We start from the raw sequence: 18,054 nt of genomic DNA on the forward strand, positions 1-18,054 counted from the left end.
TATTTAAAAAAACTTCAGTAATGGATGATAAAAACCTGTCACGTTTTGGAGACACTATAGGATACAGGATGGCTACATTTAGAGTGAAAATATGGTTCCAGCCATCATCCACTGCTTTATTTTCACTACTTATATCCTGTTTACAGTGCAATTCTTATAATACATTAACACAGCAACTATCGTCCTACTAAAACAGTATAGACTTCATATTTAAGTTAGTATTTCAGAGCTTGGTGCTGGGGTGAAACTGTAAAGCAGAGACATCTAATTTAAATATTTAAAAGGACAGAGTATTGAATGGTACAATGTTAAATATTTACTCTTACATGTTAAGGGAAGTATGATTGTATTATTAAAGACTGTGCTAAATAATTAAAATTAGGAAATAATGTTTTCATATCAATTAAACTTTCCAAAGATATATGTTTACAGAAAAGAATGTAGTGTTTTATGTTCAGTGTAGTTCTCCCAAGTACATCATTGTTTTGACATAATAATATAACATTAATATAAAAATACATCCAAATGTCCGAACACTACTATTTACACAACCAACACCAACATTATCATAACACTGTTGGCATTTCAGTATTTAATCTAACAGAGAACACCAGTTTACTAACCTGTCAAAGCAATACCTAACAAAAAAATGAAACGTCTTATTAAAAGAATATAATGTAACATTTCTTCCTAAACGATTTTCTATTGGTTTGAGATGGCTGGATTTAAGGGTGCTTTAGAAAACAAAATTTCTCATTATTATTCGTTCTGCTGTCTAAGGGGAAATAAATATTTTGAAAAAGATCAGTAAATTATCTCCAATTGTCTTGCGGAATACCAAACGCAGAGAAAGTGAGAGAGAGAGAAGAGAGAGAGCAAAAAAAAAACAGCATTTGAAATTAAAGAGAGTTTGTCGTCAGACGAAACCGCAACATTTAGGGAACAAATGATGTGGAGTCTGAGCGTCATTCGGGTTTTTTAAAAGCCTAACAATGGATGTCTTGGGGAGAAAGTAGCTGCGAAGTTTGTCGCACTTGGAAACTTCTCTCCTTTCCTGTGAGCGTACACAGTGGGTGTGTGTGCGCGCGTAGTCCGGCTTGTGCAGCGCGAGAGTCGCCTGAGGACAGCCGGCGCAGGAGCCGTACATAATTGATACAGTCTCTTGATTTTACTAAACAAACATTACGTACCGGAATATTAGTGATTACGAAGACACCAGAGGAAAAAGCTGTTGAAGAAAAAAACGTCAATGGGACCTTTTCTTTGTTGACAGTTCCCTTCTAGAGAGCAAACATCATGACTTCTGTAAGCCTGCAAGCAGAAGTGATTACGCCGGTCTCTGCCTCCTATTATAAGTACAATAGGAGAAGTAAACACACACACATCACACGACCACGTTTTTCCCCTCTTTAATCTAAACAGCTAACACCACATTGCAGATAATTGTGTTATGCAACACCCGTGATATGGAGAAAGGCTTATTGCCCTCAAACTTTTTAAATTAAGCTTTTTGATGTGACCTTAAAGATAACCCAAGTTATAGTATTGTAGTCCAAGACAATACTATGTCTAGACGTTACACAATATTTCAATTCATAAAAGGTTAGTATCTAAAAAAAAAAATCAGCACCAGAAATTATAACTTAATATTTATTTTTAAATTATGAATAGAATTTTGTTTATAAAGAAAAGTTGCATACAAAGTAGTTCATATGCATACTCCCTTTAAATATCAGTGTAAAATATTTTCCCTCTTTTCCCAGACATATTTTCTTTTGATCTTCACTTATCTATTTGTTGTACATAATATGATAACACATTTCTAAAAATGTGAAGGGTCAACAGTGAAATTATTGTAACAGTTTTCCTTTAAAGAGAATTCACTTTTTTCATTTTAAAACATCCAACTCATGTCAATTCTAGCAGTATGTTTTTTATCCCTAAAAAACAGATCGTTTTTTATATTTTTTAAGTTTTGATATTGGGAGACCAATGTCCAGTGTTTCTACCTTTTTTATTCAGATATAATTTAAAGTAACCTTATGCTCAGGTAAAAGTATCAGGTAAATAAACATTATTATTATTTTGAAAATCACCGAATGTGAACCTTTAAACACACGACTAAAGCCTAAATTCTTCTGTAACATCTTCTAAGCATTTGTAAAGTATATTTAGATTTGTATTGTAAAACATGTTCTGTTACTTTACTGCACTTAGAAAAATAGATGCCAATAACTGTTTTGCTTGCTAATTTGTCATGAGCTTGAATGTTAAACAGACTAAAATTACAACCAGTTTATTTGTAGAAATAGAGCTCCAAGGCAAATATTACAGGAATAACACTTCAATGTTTTCCGTGTAAAGTTTGTTGGTCACCTGTTTTAGTTGCCTTCCTTCTAAAAATATTCCAGACTTGGCCTCTTCATTTAGAAGCGAAAGTGTCTTCATCATCAAATACCAGAACTGTCAGAGCCATCTAATTTCAGTCTTACCTTTATGCAAAACTGCATGTGCTTTTGTGCAACAAACACATTTTTTTTCCTCTTCCCAATTCATCATTAATGCTTTCTCATGGTGAATTTGTCATCGTCCGCAGGGTAGCATTTTTGTTGGAAACCCATTTCCTGAAAGATCCTCTGGCCATTTCTAATTTCCTCATTTAAAATGTACTGTGAGGCACGGACGAGTTTTGAAACCCGGAGCCTTTCTTGGGTTTTTAATGCCTCTCGGAACCAGCCCAGAAACGATAGGATTGGGAACAGGAAAAAAACAACAACATACAAGGCGTTTTTGAAAACAAAGTTTGGCTGCGTTGGCTTCTGCCGTACCAGGTCTTCAACCCATCTGAGGATTCCAGTTTTTTATGCTTTTGCGTGCCTTGTGTGTCGCGGGCCTTCATGGGGATAAATGGCTAATTTGTTCGTGGTAAGAATAAGAGTCTGGTCAGCCCCGGAGGATTGAGTATAACTAATGAGGCTCTGTGGGTTCGCCCTCCTCAATGTCTGTCCTCTCTGCTGTTGCACAGTAGAGCTGTGCACCCGCATTATTTTTAACTGAGAGCTTCTCTCTCCCTTGGCACAGCCTAATGCTTCACTGTCTGTAAGTTTCTCTGCTTCTTCATATATCTGTTTGTTTTTTGACCATGTAACTGCCTTTAAACTGGTCTTTTGTACATACTTTTACTTGTTTTTATTTTTGCTTTGCACCAGCTTGCCCATGCATATTAAACCGTAGCCATCTGCTTCTGTAGGTGATACACTCTGACTGGACTGGGTTTGTTATGAGGACAGTCTCGGGGGGAAAAAAAAAAAAGCTTAGCAAAGATCCGTCTTCTCATTCTGTTGTGCATCCTGGCACGTACTGTAACACAGTGCTTGGAGGTGGCATTCCCGAGAAATGCAGAAGTAATGTAGATTGCGATCATACAGACCGTGCATAACTGATGCCTAGCAACATTCAGACAGCTTGATGCAACATCTGTGTCGAGTAATCAGGGGAAGCCGATAGTTTTCAAGTGCTCTGGCAGGACGCATCCAAACCTCTTTTGCCTTTCGCAAATGCGGAACAGAGCTTTAAAGGAAGTCTCAACCAGGTTTGGATTTTATCTGGAGGGGGGGGGGGGGTGTTTGTTGTGCTTCATGTACCCTGAAACTTTATATTGACAGCAAAGGCATTAGCATGCGCTGGTGGATATCGTTATCTGCAGTCTGTGCAAGATGGAGTTTTGTGCAGAACTGGCTTTCTTTCATTAGCAAAACCCTGCTTGGGTGTCAGCAGGCTGCCGAGTATTTCAAAAACAGCAGAGTAGTGCACCCTGGGTGCCCAATTGGTCACGTTGTTTTTTTTTGTGTAATTTAGTATATATTTTGCATGAGGAAAGTCATTTTTTGAAGTTTTCCTAGCAGCGTTTGTCATTGTGCTCCTTCGTGAGATTTGGATATTAGCATTTGATTTTGCTTGCCATTCTGTGTTTCCTGCTTTATCTCTCTCAGCACTGGTGTGTGGGGTTTTTTTTCTTTTTCTGTTTGCACATAATCACGAAAGTCCTTGAGGCTTGTTGCCCTTCTCCAGATGAACGCGTGGCTGCCGTTTTCGGGGGCTTGGGTTCGAAGGGACAGGCTCTCTGTCTTTCTCCCCCCCGGGAAACTTTTTCCCAGAGGATTGGGGCTGAACTGGATGGCTCACCTGACTCCTTTGGCCACAATACCCCCACTGTAATTTCACTCTAAATCTCAGACCTTATGGGTGTCCCCTTTCTTAAAGGGAAATCCTCACCGCAACTAATACTAACTCAGCCAAAGTATTTTCATTGAAGAAAAAAAATACTGCGTCATTATGTATTGCGGTCAGGGACTGGGCAGCTGTTTAAATGATCTTTCCTGAAACCAGGGGGACTTACGCCTGTCTTGGATTAGGTGTCATTCCTGTAAATAGATCAAAAGCAACAGCGATTAAAATCCTGCACTCTAAAGATGCATTAATGTGCTCTTCTTCTGGGTTGCCTTTCAGATATGCCCTGTGTGCAGGCCCAGTATGGCCCCTCCCCACCTGGCTCCAGCTATGCCACACAGACCTATGCCTACCCCGGGGACTACAGCTCTGACGTCATGAACCCGGACTACACCAAGCTGGGCATGGATCTGGGAGGCACCGAAATCTCAGCTGCTGCCGCCACCACCTCCCTGCCGAGCTTCAGCACCTTCATGGACAACTACCCGAGCTACGAGCTCAAGCCCTCCTGCCTGTACCAAATGCACTCCACCCAAAGACCGGTCATTAAAGAGGAGGAGGCTCCCTACCCGCCCCCGCCGCCCTTGCCCCTTCCCCAGTCCGAGGACGCCATTCCCAGCACCTCCATGTACTTCAAGCAGTCGCCCCCCTCCACCCCCACCACGCCAGGATTCCCGGTCCAGCCGGGGGCCTCCTCCATCTGGGACGACCCCCACAGCCTGCCCCCGGTGCCCCAGACCTGCATGGGCTCCAGCAGCCTGATGGATTCCGGCCCCCTGAAATCCAGCCCTCGCTTCCCCCTCTTCTTCAAGCAGTCCCCGCCCCACGGCGGCGCCGGGGACCGCATGTGCTACGAGCCGGGCCTGGGCCTGCCCCTGCGGCCCGAGAGGTCGCCGTCGTCCTCCGCCCCCTCCTCCGCCTCGGCGCATCCGCAGCAGCCGGGCCTGGAGGCTCACTTGTACCCGCTCCACCTGAGCAAGCCCAGCAGCCTGCACTTCTCGCCCCTGGCCATGGGCCAGGGTCCCCCGCTGCTGGGGGAGGGCAGCTTGCCCTCCCCGCCGGGCCGCACCGTCCCCTCCTCGGGGGAGGGCACCTGCGCTGTCTGCGGAGACAACGCCGCCTGCCAGCACTATGGCGTCCGGACCTGCGAGGGATGCAAAGGATTCTTCAAGGTAACGGAGGTGCCGTCTCCCCCTCCACTTTCGCCAGCTTCTCTCGCGAGGGGCCCAAGCCAGGCCTGCAGCACTGAGGCGCGGGTTTTTTAGGTGTCAGCGAAAAATTGGAACGGTCCGCGCTTGTCGATTTCCTAGATCAGCGGGACGGTGTTTGGCTGTCCCAACGCAAGGCTCTGGTGGTGCCACTGTTTTGGTATTTCAGGGTATTTCAGGGTTGGTAAGAATCAGCATTGAAGAGTGCATTTCAAACCGCAATAAAAGTAGCACTTATGCAGTAACGCGTAAAACTTCCAATTTACATCACCAAACGGGCGAAATTTCCAGGAATGCGCAGTGCCATGTTCTGCGATTCAGAACGAGGCAACGAAACCTCCGGTGATGTGTTGCGGCCCTACGACATTGTAAACAAGCAGGCTTGTGAAGACATCTCTTTGAATCCAATAGAAATATTGCTTTCGATTTTGAGACGGTCTGAGCCGACAAATACAACTTTCTTGTTAACTCTGCATGCAGATCACGTTGGACCCTTTCTGCGGTGAAATGTCTGCTGCCCAACCCGTACTTATACGTCACATCCCATTAGTCGTTATGGTGACTAGTGAGCAGGAAGGGTGGCATCACGTTGCAATTCGTGGGAACTCGAATGCAGGTTTGCCACAACATGGCGACTTTCACAAAGTTCCCGATTTTGTATTTATGTCGAAATTTGTAAAAAGGTTCTAGCACGTCAATGAATTTATACTGTTAGTGAGATTTAAGAGCTGATCAAAAAGATTTAAAAGCCGATTGTGACTGCAGTTCCCCTAGTGTTGCTCCTGTTGGCAGCCTGAACAGGAGCTGGATCTCACATGTGGACTCAAAGGCAGTAGATATGTGCGTGTTTCCCACAGTCAAGCTGCAAGTATTGTACAGCTGCAGGTGTGTGTGTTGATCATGCCGCCAGGCTCTGCAGTGTGTACTGTTCCCATGACAAAGCCACTGTTAAATGAGTGAGGATTTGTGTGTTTGTTTACTCTTTATTATGAAGCAGTTTGGGCTTTCTAACATGACATACAGTTCAGAAATTTGTGCTTTCCATCGAAAGTCTAAACAATTCAGCAGTATGTTTTAGCCATGGCAGTAATCCAATTAAGATGCAACGTTTCTAGTGTAATAGCGGAGTAATTAAGTAGCTAAGAGCCCAGTTGGAACCCTGAGTCGACACCGCAGAAGGAGCCCAGACAGTCTCTCTCTCTCTCACAGAAATGCATCAAGTGCTCTCACTGATCATCATGAATTGGAACTCTGGGATTTTGCTACAAGTGGTTGCCACGGTAATTGCACAGGTTGTTCCATTTCGTCTTATCCTTACTGAGTGAGAAAAGTGAAATATCCTCTCTGTGCTGGTCTGATTTCTTTTAATGGTCTGATTTCTTACACGGGACACAGATGCTTGTCAGAGTTGATTATTTTGACCAACAGGTAGTTTGTGTAGGCTCATTTGATCACTTTTAATTGCTGCCGTAGGGATGAGGATTGCTGAATAATGTTGATGTCATCATGGACAAACCAGTTTTGATGTTGTGCTCAAGCGTGAGATGCAGTCATGCAGAATTACTGTGCCTTTCGTTACTGAACGCTGAATTGTTAGATGCCCATAAGAGAGATGCTCGATTGTTGCTCTTCAGCAATGTGTCTGTCTGCCTCTTTCTTCCCTTAAAACAGTTTAACTCCATGCAAATGTATGGAGGGTTACTTCAGATTAAGTACAGCAACACAAAATCTGACTACTTTGTTCTGTATATATTTTTCAAAAATAAGAATTTGTCAATCAGAGAAAAATTTGTGAGTGTTACGGGAAGCTTTTATCTTCACAGTAACATTCTTAGGGGTAAATTGACAAAAAAGCTCAGTGTTGTAATTGCTGAAGATTCAGGCTGGTAAGGTTATAGTCAGGACACTAGCTGTTTCAGCCAGTACATTTTCATCTTGTCTTCATGACGTAGACAGCACTGTCAGGGTGTGTCGAAAATGGGCTCATTATTTTTTTGTGGGGAATTTCGTTGCATAAACCAACACTCGTGCAAACAGTTCTGTGTTAGCTACTAAAATGGTGCTCCACAGAGTGTCCCTCATGTACTTTCCACAGAATCGGTGCGCCCAGAATTGCAGTTTTCAGAAACACGTTCATCTGAAAATGATCTTTGAACAGCTGTGATTTTGAATTACATTGTCTGTGATTTGTTTTTGAAAGAAACCAGAAACTATCGTTTTTAGTCATGTGAAGTACAGTAAATGCACTGGAAATATTTCTGCAGATTTTAAAAAACTTCAGATGTAATTTCTGTGTGTGTAGGGTGGCTGAAAAAACTCTGTTGAGCTCAACTGAAACAACAGTTCCATTGCTAGACTGAGCAGCATAAAGAGACCATGTTAGAGCGATTGGACATATTCTGTAGGGGCTCAGGCATTTTCTTTAAAGAATATGTTTTGCAAAAGATCTAAAGCAAAACAGACAAAACGAAGACAAAAAAGACTAAATGCAAAGTCTCTTTTAAAAAGCTGAGACAGTGTTATCTAAAAGTATCTGAATTACATTCTTTTATTTTAAAGAATTAAAAATGTCCCAATTTAATTTGGGAATTCACTTTGAAATCAACATTGATATAATGAAGGAAGAGAATCTGAATAAAACCGTCCAGAAATCCACATCACATTTTTTAATTTCCCTTATTTGGTAGCGGGGACGTATAATTTCCTCAAACCTCTTTTGTATGTGGGGAAAAAAGGAGGATGAGGATAATTGAATAATGCCCATGGTCTTGCCAAATAAATTAGTCTTTTTCAATTAGTTTTACAATTTGTCTTTATTTAGTAATTAATAAAATCAGGGCCCGCTGGGCCTCGGGCATGGCTGCCCATTAACGTAATTTGCTGTGCTGTCGACACCAGTCGTCAACACTTCAACATCTGTCAGTGTTTTCACAAACAATGGCAGAGATTGCGAACGAAAAAGCGTGGTTTAACCCCAGAATCATTTAACTGTGCAAAAATCATTGTTTACTAATTAATGCCGCGGCTTATATGAATGAAAAAGAAACTAAGCACATGTTCCATCTTTGACATGTACACTAAATTTGTCTTATGGTACTCACTGTATGGTTGCCGTCTCACAAGGAATCATTTTTGTATGTATGTAGATCCAGGGTCTTGTATCAGATCCACATGTTGTAGAACTACTCTAATGAATCACTTAGGCCTGCAGCAAAATACCTACAGAGCTCCTCTGCTTAGTTCTAAATCCTTGTGTTGTCTGTATATGTTTTGTAACACATTTAAAGCATTTCTGGTTCGGGCAAAATAATTTGTATTTTGTTCATTACAGGATTCAGTCCTGCCCCCTGGACGGTTTGTAAAGGAATCCTTTCCTAAACCAGACAGAGCTGAGGAAGTGGAGCTGGGGTGCTCTGCAGTAATTTGATCAATAACAGGAAGTAGGTTAGATGGGGAGTTGAGTAGGAGTGCAAGACATTGGGGGAAATCAGACGCTGTGCAAAATGTAATCAGAATTTGTATTAGTTGGTTTTTTTTCCAATATCTGTGTACAATTACTGTTCAGAAATGAAAGATGTGCAATGAACTTTGATCTAATCGCTTGATCAGAGAGAGCCTGTAGTTTGCAAAAACATTTTTTTTCCCCATAATTTTAACCTCGGGAGATGCATTTTGTAACGGCTTCTGTTACATATTTTGTATATTCGGTTCTCTTAATAAGAGTTAGAGAAGCACATCCTGGCACTAAACCTTTCAATAGCAGGCCTCTATCAGGTCCTGCAGGCTACATTGTCTAAGCCACTACATGTTTGGGTTGCCTGTAAAGTTTAAAGTCACCGAGTCCGTCTTTTAATCAAATCCATACTTCTTACTGTTTGAACTGTGTTCAAAAGCTATTGTTCATGAAAATGTCTTTTAAGCCACAGACTCTACTGGCATCACACTAGATGGGCCGCATAACCTCCTTTCGTTTGTAATTGTTCTTATGTTTTGTTCACTGGAAACGTGGCTTAAAATAACACATATTTGAGTACTGTGCAAACTGCAAGTGCGTGGAAATCTTCATATAATTAAATTTAGATAAATCTTTCTTCAAGCTTTGAAACGGAGGGCGCTCTGCAGACCTCGGGAAAAAAAAATAGACGTAAACTGTGCTGTAATGCCCAGGACTTCACAAACACAGCTTATAGTGACTAAATGAATTTCAGCATTGAATTTCAGAAAAAAGAGGGGGGTCAATTCCTTAATGTTATATGTATATAGTTCGAAAATCAGATAAAATCAGTAACAATAAACAAATTCAATTCATATCTCAATTAGGCAAATTGAAACCGATAAAATAAATGGCAGGGATTGGAAGATAACAAATCGTCTCTCCTAATGAGCCTAACATTAACCCTAACAGTGGACAGAGAGCCAATTAAAATTGACCCACTTCCTTCCTGGAAAAAAAAAAAATGCCGGAGAACTTTTAATTAGGAGGAGGCTTTGAGACATTCAGCTGGCAGAGCAGCGAGCTTCTGATAGCCACTGAGGTGGCCGTAGGGGGGGGGGTCTGGGGGCTGATCCCTGCTAGGCTTTTAATTTAAGCCTCACCCATTAGCACATGTTCCCTGTCATGAGTCTGCTCTGTGTGGGTTATCCGGCTTGCTTCTGCTCGCTCCTGGGGGGGGGGGGGGGGGCTCAGCACCCGCCCCCGGGCCATCACCACCACCAGCCCGCTGCTGATAATCAGCTCCTCCGCAGATGAAAGGATAATTCAGTCCTTTTACTGCAGCGCCGATAGGTGCGGCTCAATGAGAGTAAACAGTTCGCAGGAGAGGGGCTGGGTGTCTTTGTGCGCCACCCGACTTCTGCTTTATTTACAGTTCATATGTGAGGCCGTGAAGCCCAGCGTGTTAGTCAGAGAGGGGTTGTTTTATTGCCGTGACGCTCGTTCAGATCTTACACCAGAGGCTTCACCTATCTGACTGGAGCGAGTTGCAGACCTCACCTGTCTAGGTGCTCAGCATTGACTTTTGATTTGCTCAACATTCCCCTAGAGCTCTACCCAGCTGACAAGAGGTGGGCTCAGTCTGTTGATATGAACAGGGAGAAGCTGAGCATATAGAGTGGTTAAAAGTCATTCCTCCAGCTGCCTTTTGGTGTAACAGGGGGTGCATAGCAAAACAGTTCCACCAAAATTTCTGTAACACCGGAAGAGATTCAAATGAATGTGCCTGGAGACCTGCGATTCTCTAGTTTGCTTGCCTTAGCAAGTATTTAATAAACCGCACTTTCTGCATATTTGTGAACGTTTTCGCATGCTTTGGTACAATGGTCTTGGTTTATCAGTTAGAGTGGGATGGTATGTCAGTGTGTGCTTTCAGGCAGCATTGCAGATAGTGCGCTGTCACCGAACATTTCAGAAATACAATATCCTTCAGTCGGTGAATGCTAGTTTTGCAGTGACGTTTTTGATCTCCCTCAAAACAAAAAAATAAATACTGTGCCAAAGTGCTTTTCCAAGCATGTACTTGCCAACATATTCCCCCTAATTCAAAAAAGCTGTAATGTGCCTGTCACGGCTAGAATATAATGCAGTTTTTCACTGTGTCTGACAGACACAGGGAAATCCCCACAGGGGTCATAGAGCAATTGCTCTGATTGACAGCTCTCTGGCTCAATGGGGAAGCAGCAACAGCAGCTGGACAGCCCTCTGTCACCGTGGTAATGACAGCTGCGGCGCGACAGGGCCGGATTAGATTTGGGTTACAGTGTGAATACAATGTGCACTTAAAAAAAAACACACAAGCTGTAGCTCTTTATAAGTATACAGAAAAAAAACTCCTAGGGCAGAGCTGCCAACATGAACAGAAACATGTGCCACACGTCACAGAGCCGGCTGCTGTAATAGTGAAGACACAAACTGAAGCAGTATGGCATTACAGCGTTGCCACAGTCAAGATTTGTCATCTGCAGTCAGTAAAAAAAACAGCTTTGTTGGTAATTCAAGTTGAAATGTTTGGGACCTGCTCCTGAAATATTTGTTGTAAAGTGAACATTGGAAGCAGTCTGTGTTAAAAAAAGTTCAGTTCTAAATAGCTTTACAGGGGTTAGCGCATTTTGCATTTTAAAAGCCACTGTTGGTTTGTCGAAACCATGGACAACAACTGGGTGTAACACATAGTTCACATTTGTGTGAGCAGAACTGCAGTTTTTCTGTTCTAGAGAACTTTAAAGTGAAGGGCTTTTAAGAAGGTGAACTGACCTCCTAGAGATCATTTTTAAAACTCTGTAACTCCACTGATCATTTAGTTATTATTCAATTAATGCAAAAACCTGTGTCTACTTGATACGGTTGAATACCCTCAAAATGTGGTCAGAAATTTTAATCTAGTTACATTTTCCATGCAAAATCTCTCTCTATATATAAATGACGTGGATTTCTTTTTTAAAAAGAAAGATTTATCCGAAGCATTAATATAATTTTTCTGGCGTGCCATTCAGGGTGAATCCTGCCTTGTGCCCATTGCTTGCTGGGATAGGCTCCAGCTCCCCCGTGACCCTGAATTGGATAAAGCAGTTAGAAAATGGATGGGTAGATCACATAGGATGTTCAGTCCTATTACTTCCATAATAATATTATCATATAGTATTTTGTATTACAGCCATATTACTCCTCCTGCTAAAATACCGAGTTAACACAAAGGACCCACCTATACATTCTGTGCTATTTCAGTGTGTATTCTTGTCTCTTGCTACATATTGCCCACAAATTCATATGCCTTTCTTTTTCAAGAAATCAGGAAAGCAATGAGGCTTCAGCGTAGGATTTAACTTTCCCACTTCCTGTTGCTAAGTTGTAACCGACAGTCTTCATAACAATTAGTCAGTCATTGGAGTCAGAAGAAAAAAAGGTTGTGCGTTGCTTTCTGGGCAAGCCCACGTATGTAAAGATAGAGATTTGCCCAGGAGACTTCGATTGCTCGGTGGATGTACAGGTATTCACCCACGAATGCCATTCAACCGATGCAACTGGGTTCCGAGGCTCAGAGGTTCGAAACCACCGAGAGGGGGGTCTGCCTGCTGGGGCCTGGTGTTTTTTTAAACGGTGCCAACAGAGGGCCAAGCTGTCCCTGTAGCACACGGTTTCTCCTCGCTGCCTGCTGGCCGCCCGCATCCATGCCCGTTCACGGCCTGTGGCGGCCAGGGTCTCCTCCGCGCGCCGCGGCAGCAGAGGAGGGGAAGACGCTCGTGAACGAGCAGCCTGCCTGACTGCAGGGCAGAGACCCTCGCCATCCCAGCCCCCGTCATTAAAACAATCAGATCAGCAAAGTGCAGGGCATGAAGAATAATTAATTCAGCCTCCTCGAAGTACAGCAATCCGACTGCCCTAATTAAAATACTCACGCGTAGGCAGGGTATCATAAACGGAGGCTTCTTTGACTTATCGATCATTTTTAGTCCTGTCCAAACACAGAACTGATATTTGATTTTGATAGATGATGGAACAGCACTGCCGAAGAAGAGACTAGGATCTTTCCAGTGTGAACCTCCTGATGCAAATCCCTTCCACGTCCACAGAGATGTTCCGTATTCCACAAATCTTTCTATAGAAAAGGTTTTTTGTTCTGGGAGGTTGTTCGTACTAGGGGATCAACTGAGGCAATAACAGAATTCTCAAACAAATACACAGATTTATATATTTATAGGGCATCTCTGGCCTGTGCTTTAGCATAGAGGCCAACAAAGAAAGACATCAGAGTTGCTAGGGGGAATATTAATTCATCCTGAGTGATTTACATTTGTACTGGGTATTTTGCGAACAATTCAGTTTGAGTAAAGTTCTTTGGTCAAAGGGACGACAGCTGTGCCCTATGTATGAGAGTAACCTTCCAGTTGCTGTGTGAGTCCTGCTCCACACCTACTACTGCTGCTGTGTTATTTTACAAATACATTTAAAATATATTGTCCATTTGTGATTTCCGTTGTGGTGCTATTGCCTTCATTCCTTATAGAAGCATGAAGCACTACACGGTACATGCTACATGTACCTAATATTAAGAAAAAATATCTGATACTGAAATTAAAAATTTAACAATTGAAAGATCCAATTTTTTTAAAAAGATTAATTTTGAAATACTTTTTATTCTTGAGATGAGAACACAAGAAGTACATTATAACACGTTTAAACAAAAAATACTTGCAATCCAATTTCTGTGTTAAGACATGCATTTCATGAGCTTGCCTCCTGAGATGTTTAATATTGTTAGGCTGTAGTGGTATTTATTATATATGAATAACAGCAGTTTTAGTTTGTTCAAAATGTTTCTCTTTGAGTAGTTTTTACATATTACATATTTTACCAATTTTTTTACATATTTATAACATATACAAAACATTTTAAATTATACTTGAATAAAATATACAAACCCAAAATCTTTAATCTTTAAACATACAAACATGTTTTTAGTGACTTTATGATAAAGTTGATCAAAAGATAAATGGAGAATATGTTATTTTTTATAATGATTATTAAAGATGATATAAATATATTAGCACATATTATTTTATTAATACCCCTTTATTATTACTTGTAAGTACTTACTGTATAAGTACTTCTAAGAAAAATCTTGAGGAGTCTTTATTCTTTGTAGCATTTTTAAATGATGAAATCAGTCATTAAAGATGCACAGCATGATCCAATAATCCAATATGGGTTTTTGTTGGAAAAAGAGTCATACTTGGAGATAATTTGTATTACAAGTAAAGGTTGATTACAGGCTGAAAAGTCGGAAAAAGAAAAAAAACATTTTCAGCTATAGAGGCTTCTTCTGGCGTACTGAAATGTGGTGTTTCTTCTTTTCAGCTGGGAATTAATATTTTCTCGTTCCTTTTCAACACACGCTGAAGCAGTTACACACTCAAACTATTTTTATTCCATAAGAATTAGTAACAGTCCGAACGTTATAATGTTAACTTGCAGTTAGCACAATTTTTTCCTGTTTAAATTTCCACATGAAATTAGCCTATGCTTCTCTTTTTGTTGATTCCTTTCTTTTATAGATTTAGTCAATATAATTATTATTATAATTTGATATTTCAGCAGGTGTTATACACTACAATAACCTTGTGTGCAATTAGGAGTTTTCATATGAGATTTCACTCACACCAAACCTTCTGGAATTTCAGCTTTTGGAATGTGCAGATTCTGGATTGATGTCAAATGGAAACCTACTGCAGTATCTTCTCTTTGACAACTTGGAGTTGGACATGAAAATCCCAAATCATTGCTGAATGATCTTACTAATTTTAACTTGGCCACTCATGGCCTTTCACTGACTCTTTAAAAAACATGGGATTATTTCTAATACGTGCTGTAATGTACAATAAAAGCCAGGGGGAAACACGCAGTGGATGTAAAAAACACTGAAATAAATTAACATTTTCAAAAATATAGGTTGACATTCGATCATCGTGAAATCAGTGAGCTGTATTTTTCAAGACGTCGTAAAAGTCGTGTCAGTTTGCAAATTTAAGAATTAAATTTAATTTAATTTAATTCAATTTATGGGATGAAATGGTATTTCAATTTATTTTCAAACTTCTCAAATCCTAAGAAGAAATGGGTTTGTTCAGAACACTCATATTTTTCTATAAGCTCTATGAGTTAAGGAATTGTTTACGAGAGGCATTTGAAAGTGTTAAGCCCTGTTTCTGAGGAGGGCAAGACATTCAGGCTTCATAAAAACCCTTGAAGAGAAAATGTTGCCGTAGCTTTCTCCTAATGAACGGAGACTTCACTCGCTCATTGTGAAGAGCTGCCTTTGTGCTCGATAACCCTGTGGCTAGTTATTGGTCATGGTCAGGCCCCCTGCTGTAAATGGTGAGGTCCTCGCTCCTCGAACGAAATAAATAAAGATTAATGGCATTACAGTACAGTTGCAGACAGTCTTACTTTTCACTGCCGAATTGCACAGCCTCACACCAGAGCCTTTTTATTTCTGACGTGTAAGAAATAAGAAAAAAAAACAACCAAATGTATCCTTTCAGCCATGCATTTTATAGTTCATACAATTCCATGAGGGAAGCTTTTCCAGATTTGTAAAGCATCACAAAAGCAACTCCTCTGGCTAGCTTTATCCCTTCCGTTCCGAAATTCTTTTCACCTTTCGGAGACATCTGGAACTTTAGTTGTATTCATTTCATCATATGACTTTCTCCTGTTACAAATATACTGCCTGGTTTGTTTTTCGTTTAACACTTCGGGCACGGGATTGGAATTTTTTTTTGTCCCCATTCTCCCCAAAAAAATGCTTTTTCTTGCTGGATTGAACGGAAAAAGAAGCCTCGGTCCGGCCTGGCCCACCGTCCCGATGTTCGACAGACCAAGTGAAATGAATTTCTCTCCTCTTGCACGAAACTGAAAGTTTTGCCCTTCAGTGGCAGGGAGAGGCAAGTAACCTCCTCCCTAGAAAGTGAGGTCTTGGAGATCTTTCCGGATGAAAAACACTGTATAAATGCAAAGCCTTGTTATTATTTCAGTGTAACTTGATTCTTGGAGTGATAACGCAGCTATTGAATTAATGAGCGTGAGGAGTATAATGGCCCTCTCTCCTGAATTACACAAGTGTGTGGAGCACCGTTCTCCCTAGCTCTGTAACCCCTTATGTCGTGTTGCCTGCTCAGAGTTGAGAACTCAATTATATGTTGTCATATTTTTCTCCTTCGAACAGCAGTGGCACCGGAAGTGCACCCAGATCATTTTTATTTTATTTTAATAAGGTCAGTAATAATCACGGGAGGCAGCTGAGTAGAAAATGATCCCCAAAGGGATATTAAAAGGCGAGATATGGAAACCCCAGAGGTATCATGTGATGACCCCGTAGTTTCAGAAATAATTTTATCACGCAGCCCGGCCTGTCTCCTGAGACCAGCTTCAGCACGCGCCACACTGATTCTCATTGTCAGCGGCCAGCGCTAATAAAATTGTTTTTCCTGCGGGCTAGCATGTTAGGAAATTAATTTTATCTAATTATACCAATGGCACTGTAGCCTTTCACATTGTAATTAAAATCTGACCTGCCAGCTTCTTGTTTAATTCCTTGCAGAGGAAGGGGAAAGAAAATGGAGAGATACGCGCTTGTACCCCCCCCACCCTCATCCTCACTTTTCTTTTTTTTTTCACCCTCCCTTTGCATCTTTAGAGGACGGTGCAGAAAAATGCCAAATACGTCTGTCTAGCCAGCAAAAACTGCCCAGTGGACAAGAGGAGACGCAACCGGTGCCAGTACTGCCGTTTTCAGAAGTGTCTGAGTGTGGGAATGGTGAAGGAAGGTAAGGCTGTTCTCCCCCCGTCCGCACGCCAGGGTCCAGCCAGGCCGATTGACAGGCGAGCCTCAGGAGGCGTAGGCCTCAGATGTTGTCCCTGCCCGTTTAACCCAAAGAGTTTTATTTAAAGTTGTTGTCTATTATTGATTGAGTATCGGCTGCGCCTCCCGGCCTGGCTAACAGACTTACTCACAAACTCAAGATCAAATGGTAATATTAAATAATTAAAAAATATCCAGCATTAGCTTTTTTTGTGAAAGTTGAACCTTTTTTCCCCTAGGCTTACTTTAAACATATTATACATTACCAATGGTGTCAATTTGGTTGTTTAAATTGTGTTTAAAAATTAACAGAACATTACATTACGCATTTGGAACTGAGGGAATGAAAGCTAGGGGAGTGAAAAACATTTTTTGGAAGGGTCAAGCATATCTGCCAGTCTTTCAGAGTTTGCTGATCTGTTTTCGAGAGCCATCAACCTGGGATTCCCCCCACGTAGACCACCTCGCTGTACCTATTACTTAATCTCTGCATATCTTTAAAACATGTTACGTTTTGTCTTGACATGATTGTGTTTGTTAAAAAGGTTTTGTTTTAAGTAGTGATATGGGTCATTACACCCCCAAAAGTAATAAGAATGTAATACACTGTCTCTGCATCAGATTAATGTACTATATATCTATATGTAGATTCATATGTGTTGGACTGAGTTAGTCAATGAATATTCGGACAATGTTCTGCATCTTTCGTTCTAGTGATCCCCAAATAAGAAACAGTTTTAGAGAGCAGATTTTGCTGTCCAGCTATACAGTATATCCGTCTCTGGAGCCATCCAGCTACCTTACTAATCCTCTTCGCTCCTGAGAGATTTAGCATTGTTAACAGAGGCAACTTTGGAACTTGGGAAGTTGTTTGCAGAAAGACTGGCAGATATGAACCCGCTTGATTGCCGTGCTTCAGAGCGTTTCTTCAAGGCTGCCCTTCCCATACGGCAGCACAGCCCTGGTCTGTCACAGCCCGCGCTAGACAGGTCCCACCAGCGCCAGTTGCCTTGCGCTCAAATGTGGTCAGTCAGAAGGCTCTGCCATTAGCACTGTGATACCCTTTAAACCCATGGAAGTGGAATTTCCTGTGCAGAGTAATTAGCTTCCCAAAGCGGTAATCACTTGCAGCAGGATTATTAATGACTGAACCTATTTTTTTGTCACAAGCCGGAGAGCCGGGCTGGCAGTGTGTAATTTGCTGAATATTACGCGCTGATGTCTGGAGACACGGCAGAGCGAGCTGTGAGCTGCGCCAGCTG

At 41.5% G+C, this 18,054-nt stretch overlaps 1 protein-coding gene across 5 annotated transcripts in view; it reads left to right on the plus strand.

Annotated features, from left to right (window-relative positions):
* The window catches only part of nr4a3 (nuclear receptor subfamily 4, group A, member 3), a 43,700-nt gene that overhangs the window by 7,377 nt on the left and 18,269 nt on the right, over positions 1 to 18,054 (plus strand). For all 5 annotated transcript variants that reach the window (XM_088929437.1, XM_088929439.1, XM_088929441.1 and 2 more), the window contains 2 exons: positions 4,510 to 5,402; positions 16,628 to 16,757. In XM_088929437.1, coding sequence (XP_088785563.1) covers positions 4,510 to 5,402; positions 16,628 to 16,757 — 1,023 coding nt within the window. The remainder of the gene's footprint in view (positions 1 to 4,509; positions 5,403 to 16,627; positions 16,758 to 18,054) is intronic.

Source organism: Atractosteus spatula, chromosome 12, assembly GCF_055471065.1.
Source record: "Atractosteus spatula isolate fAtrSpa1 chromosome 12, fAtrSpa1.hap1, whole genome shotgun sequence".
NCBI classification, from domain to species: Eukaryota; Metazoa; Chordata; class Actinopteri; order Semionotiformes; family Lepisosteidae; genus Atractosteus; species Atractosteus spatula.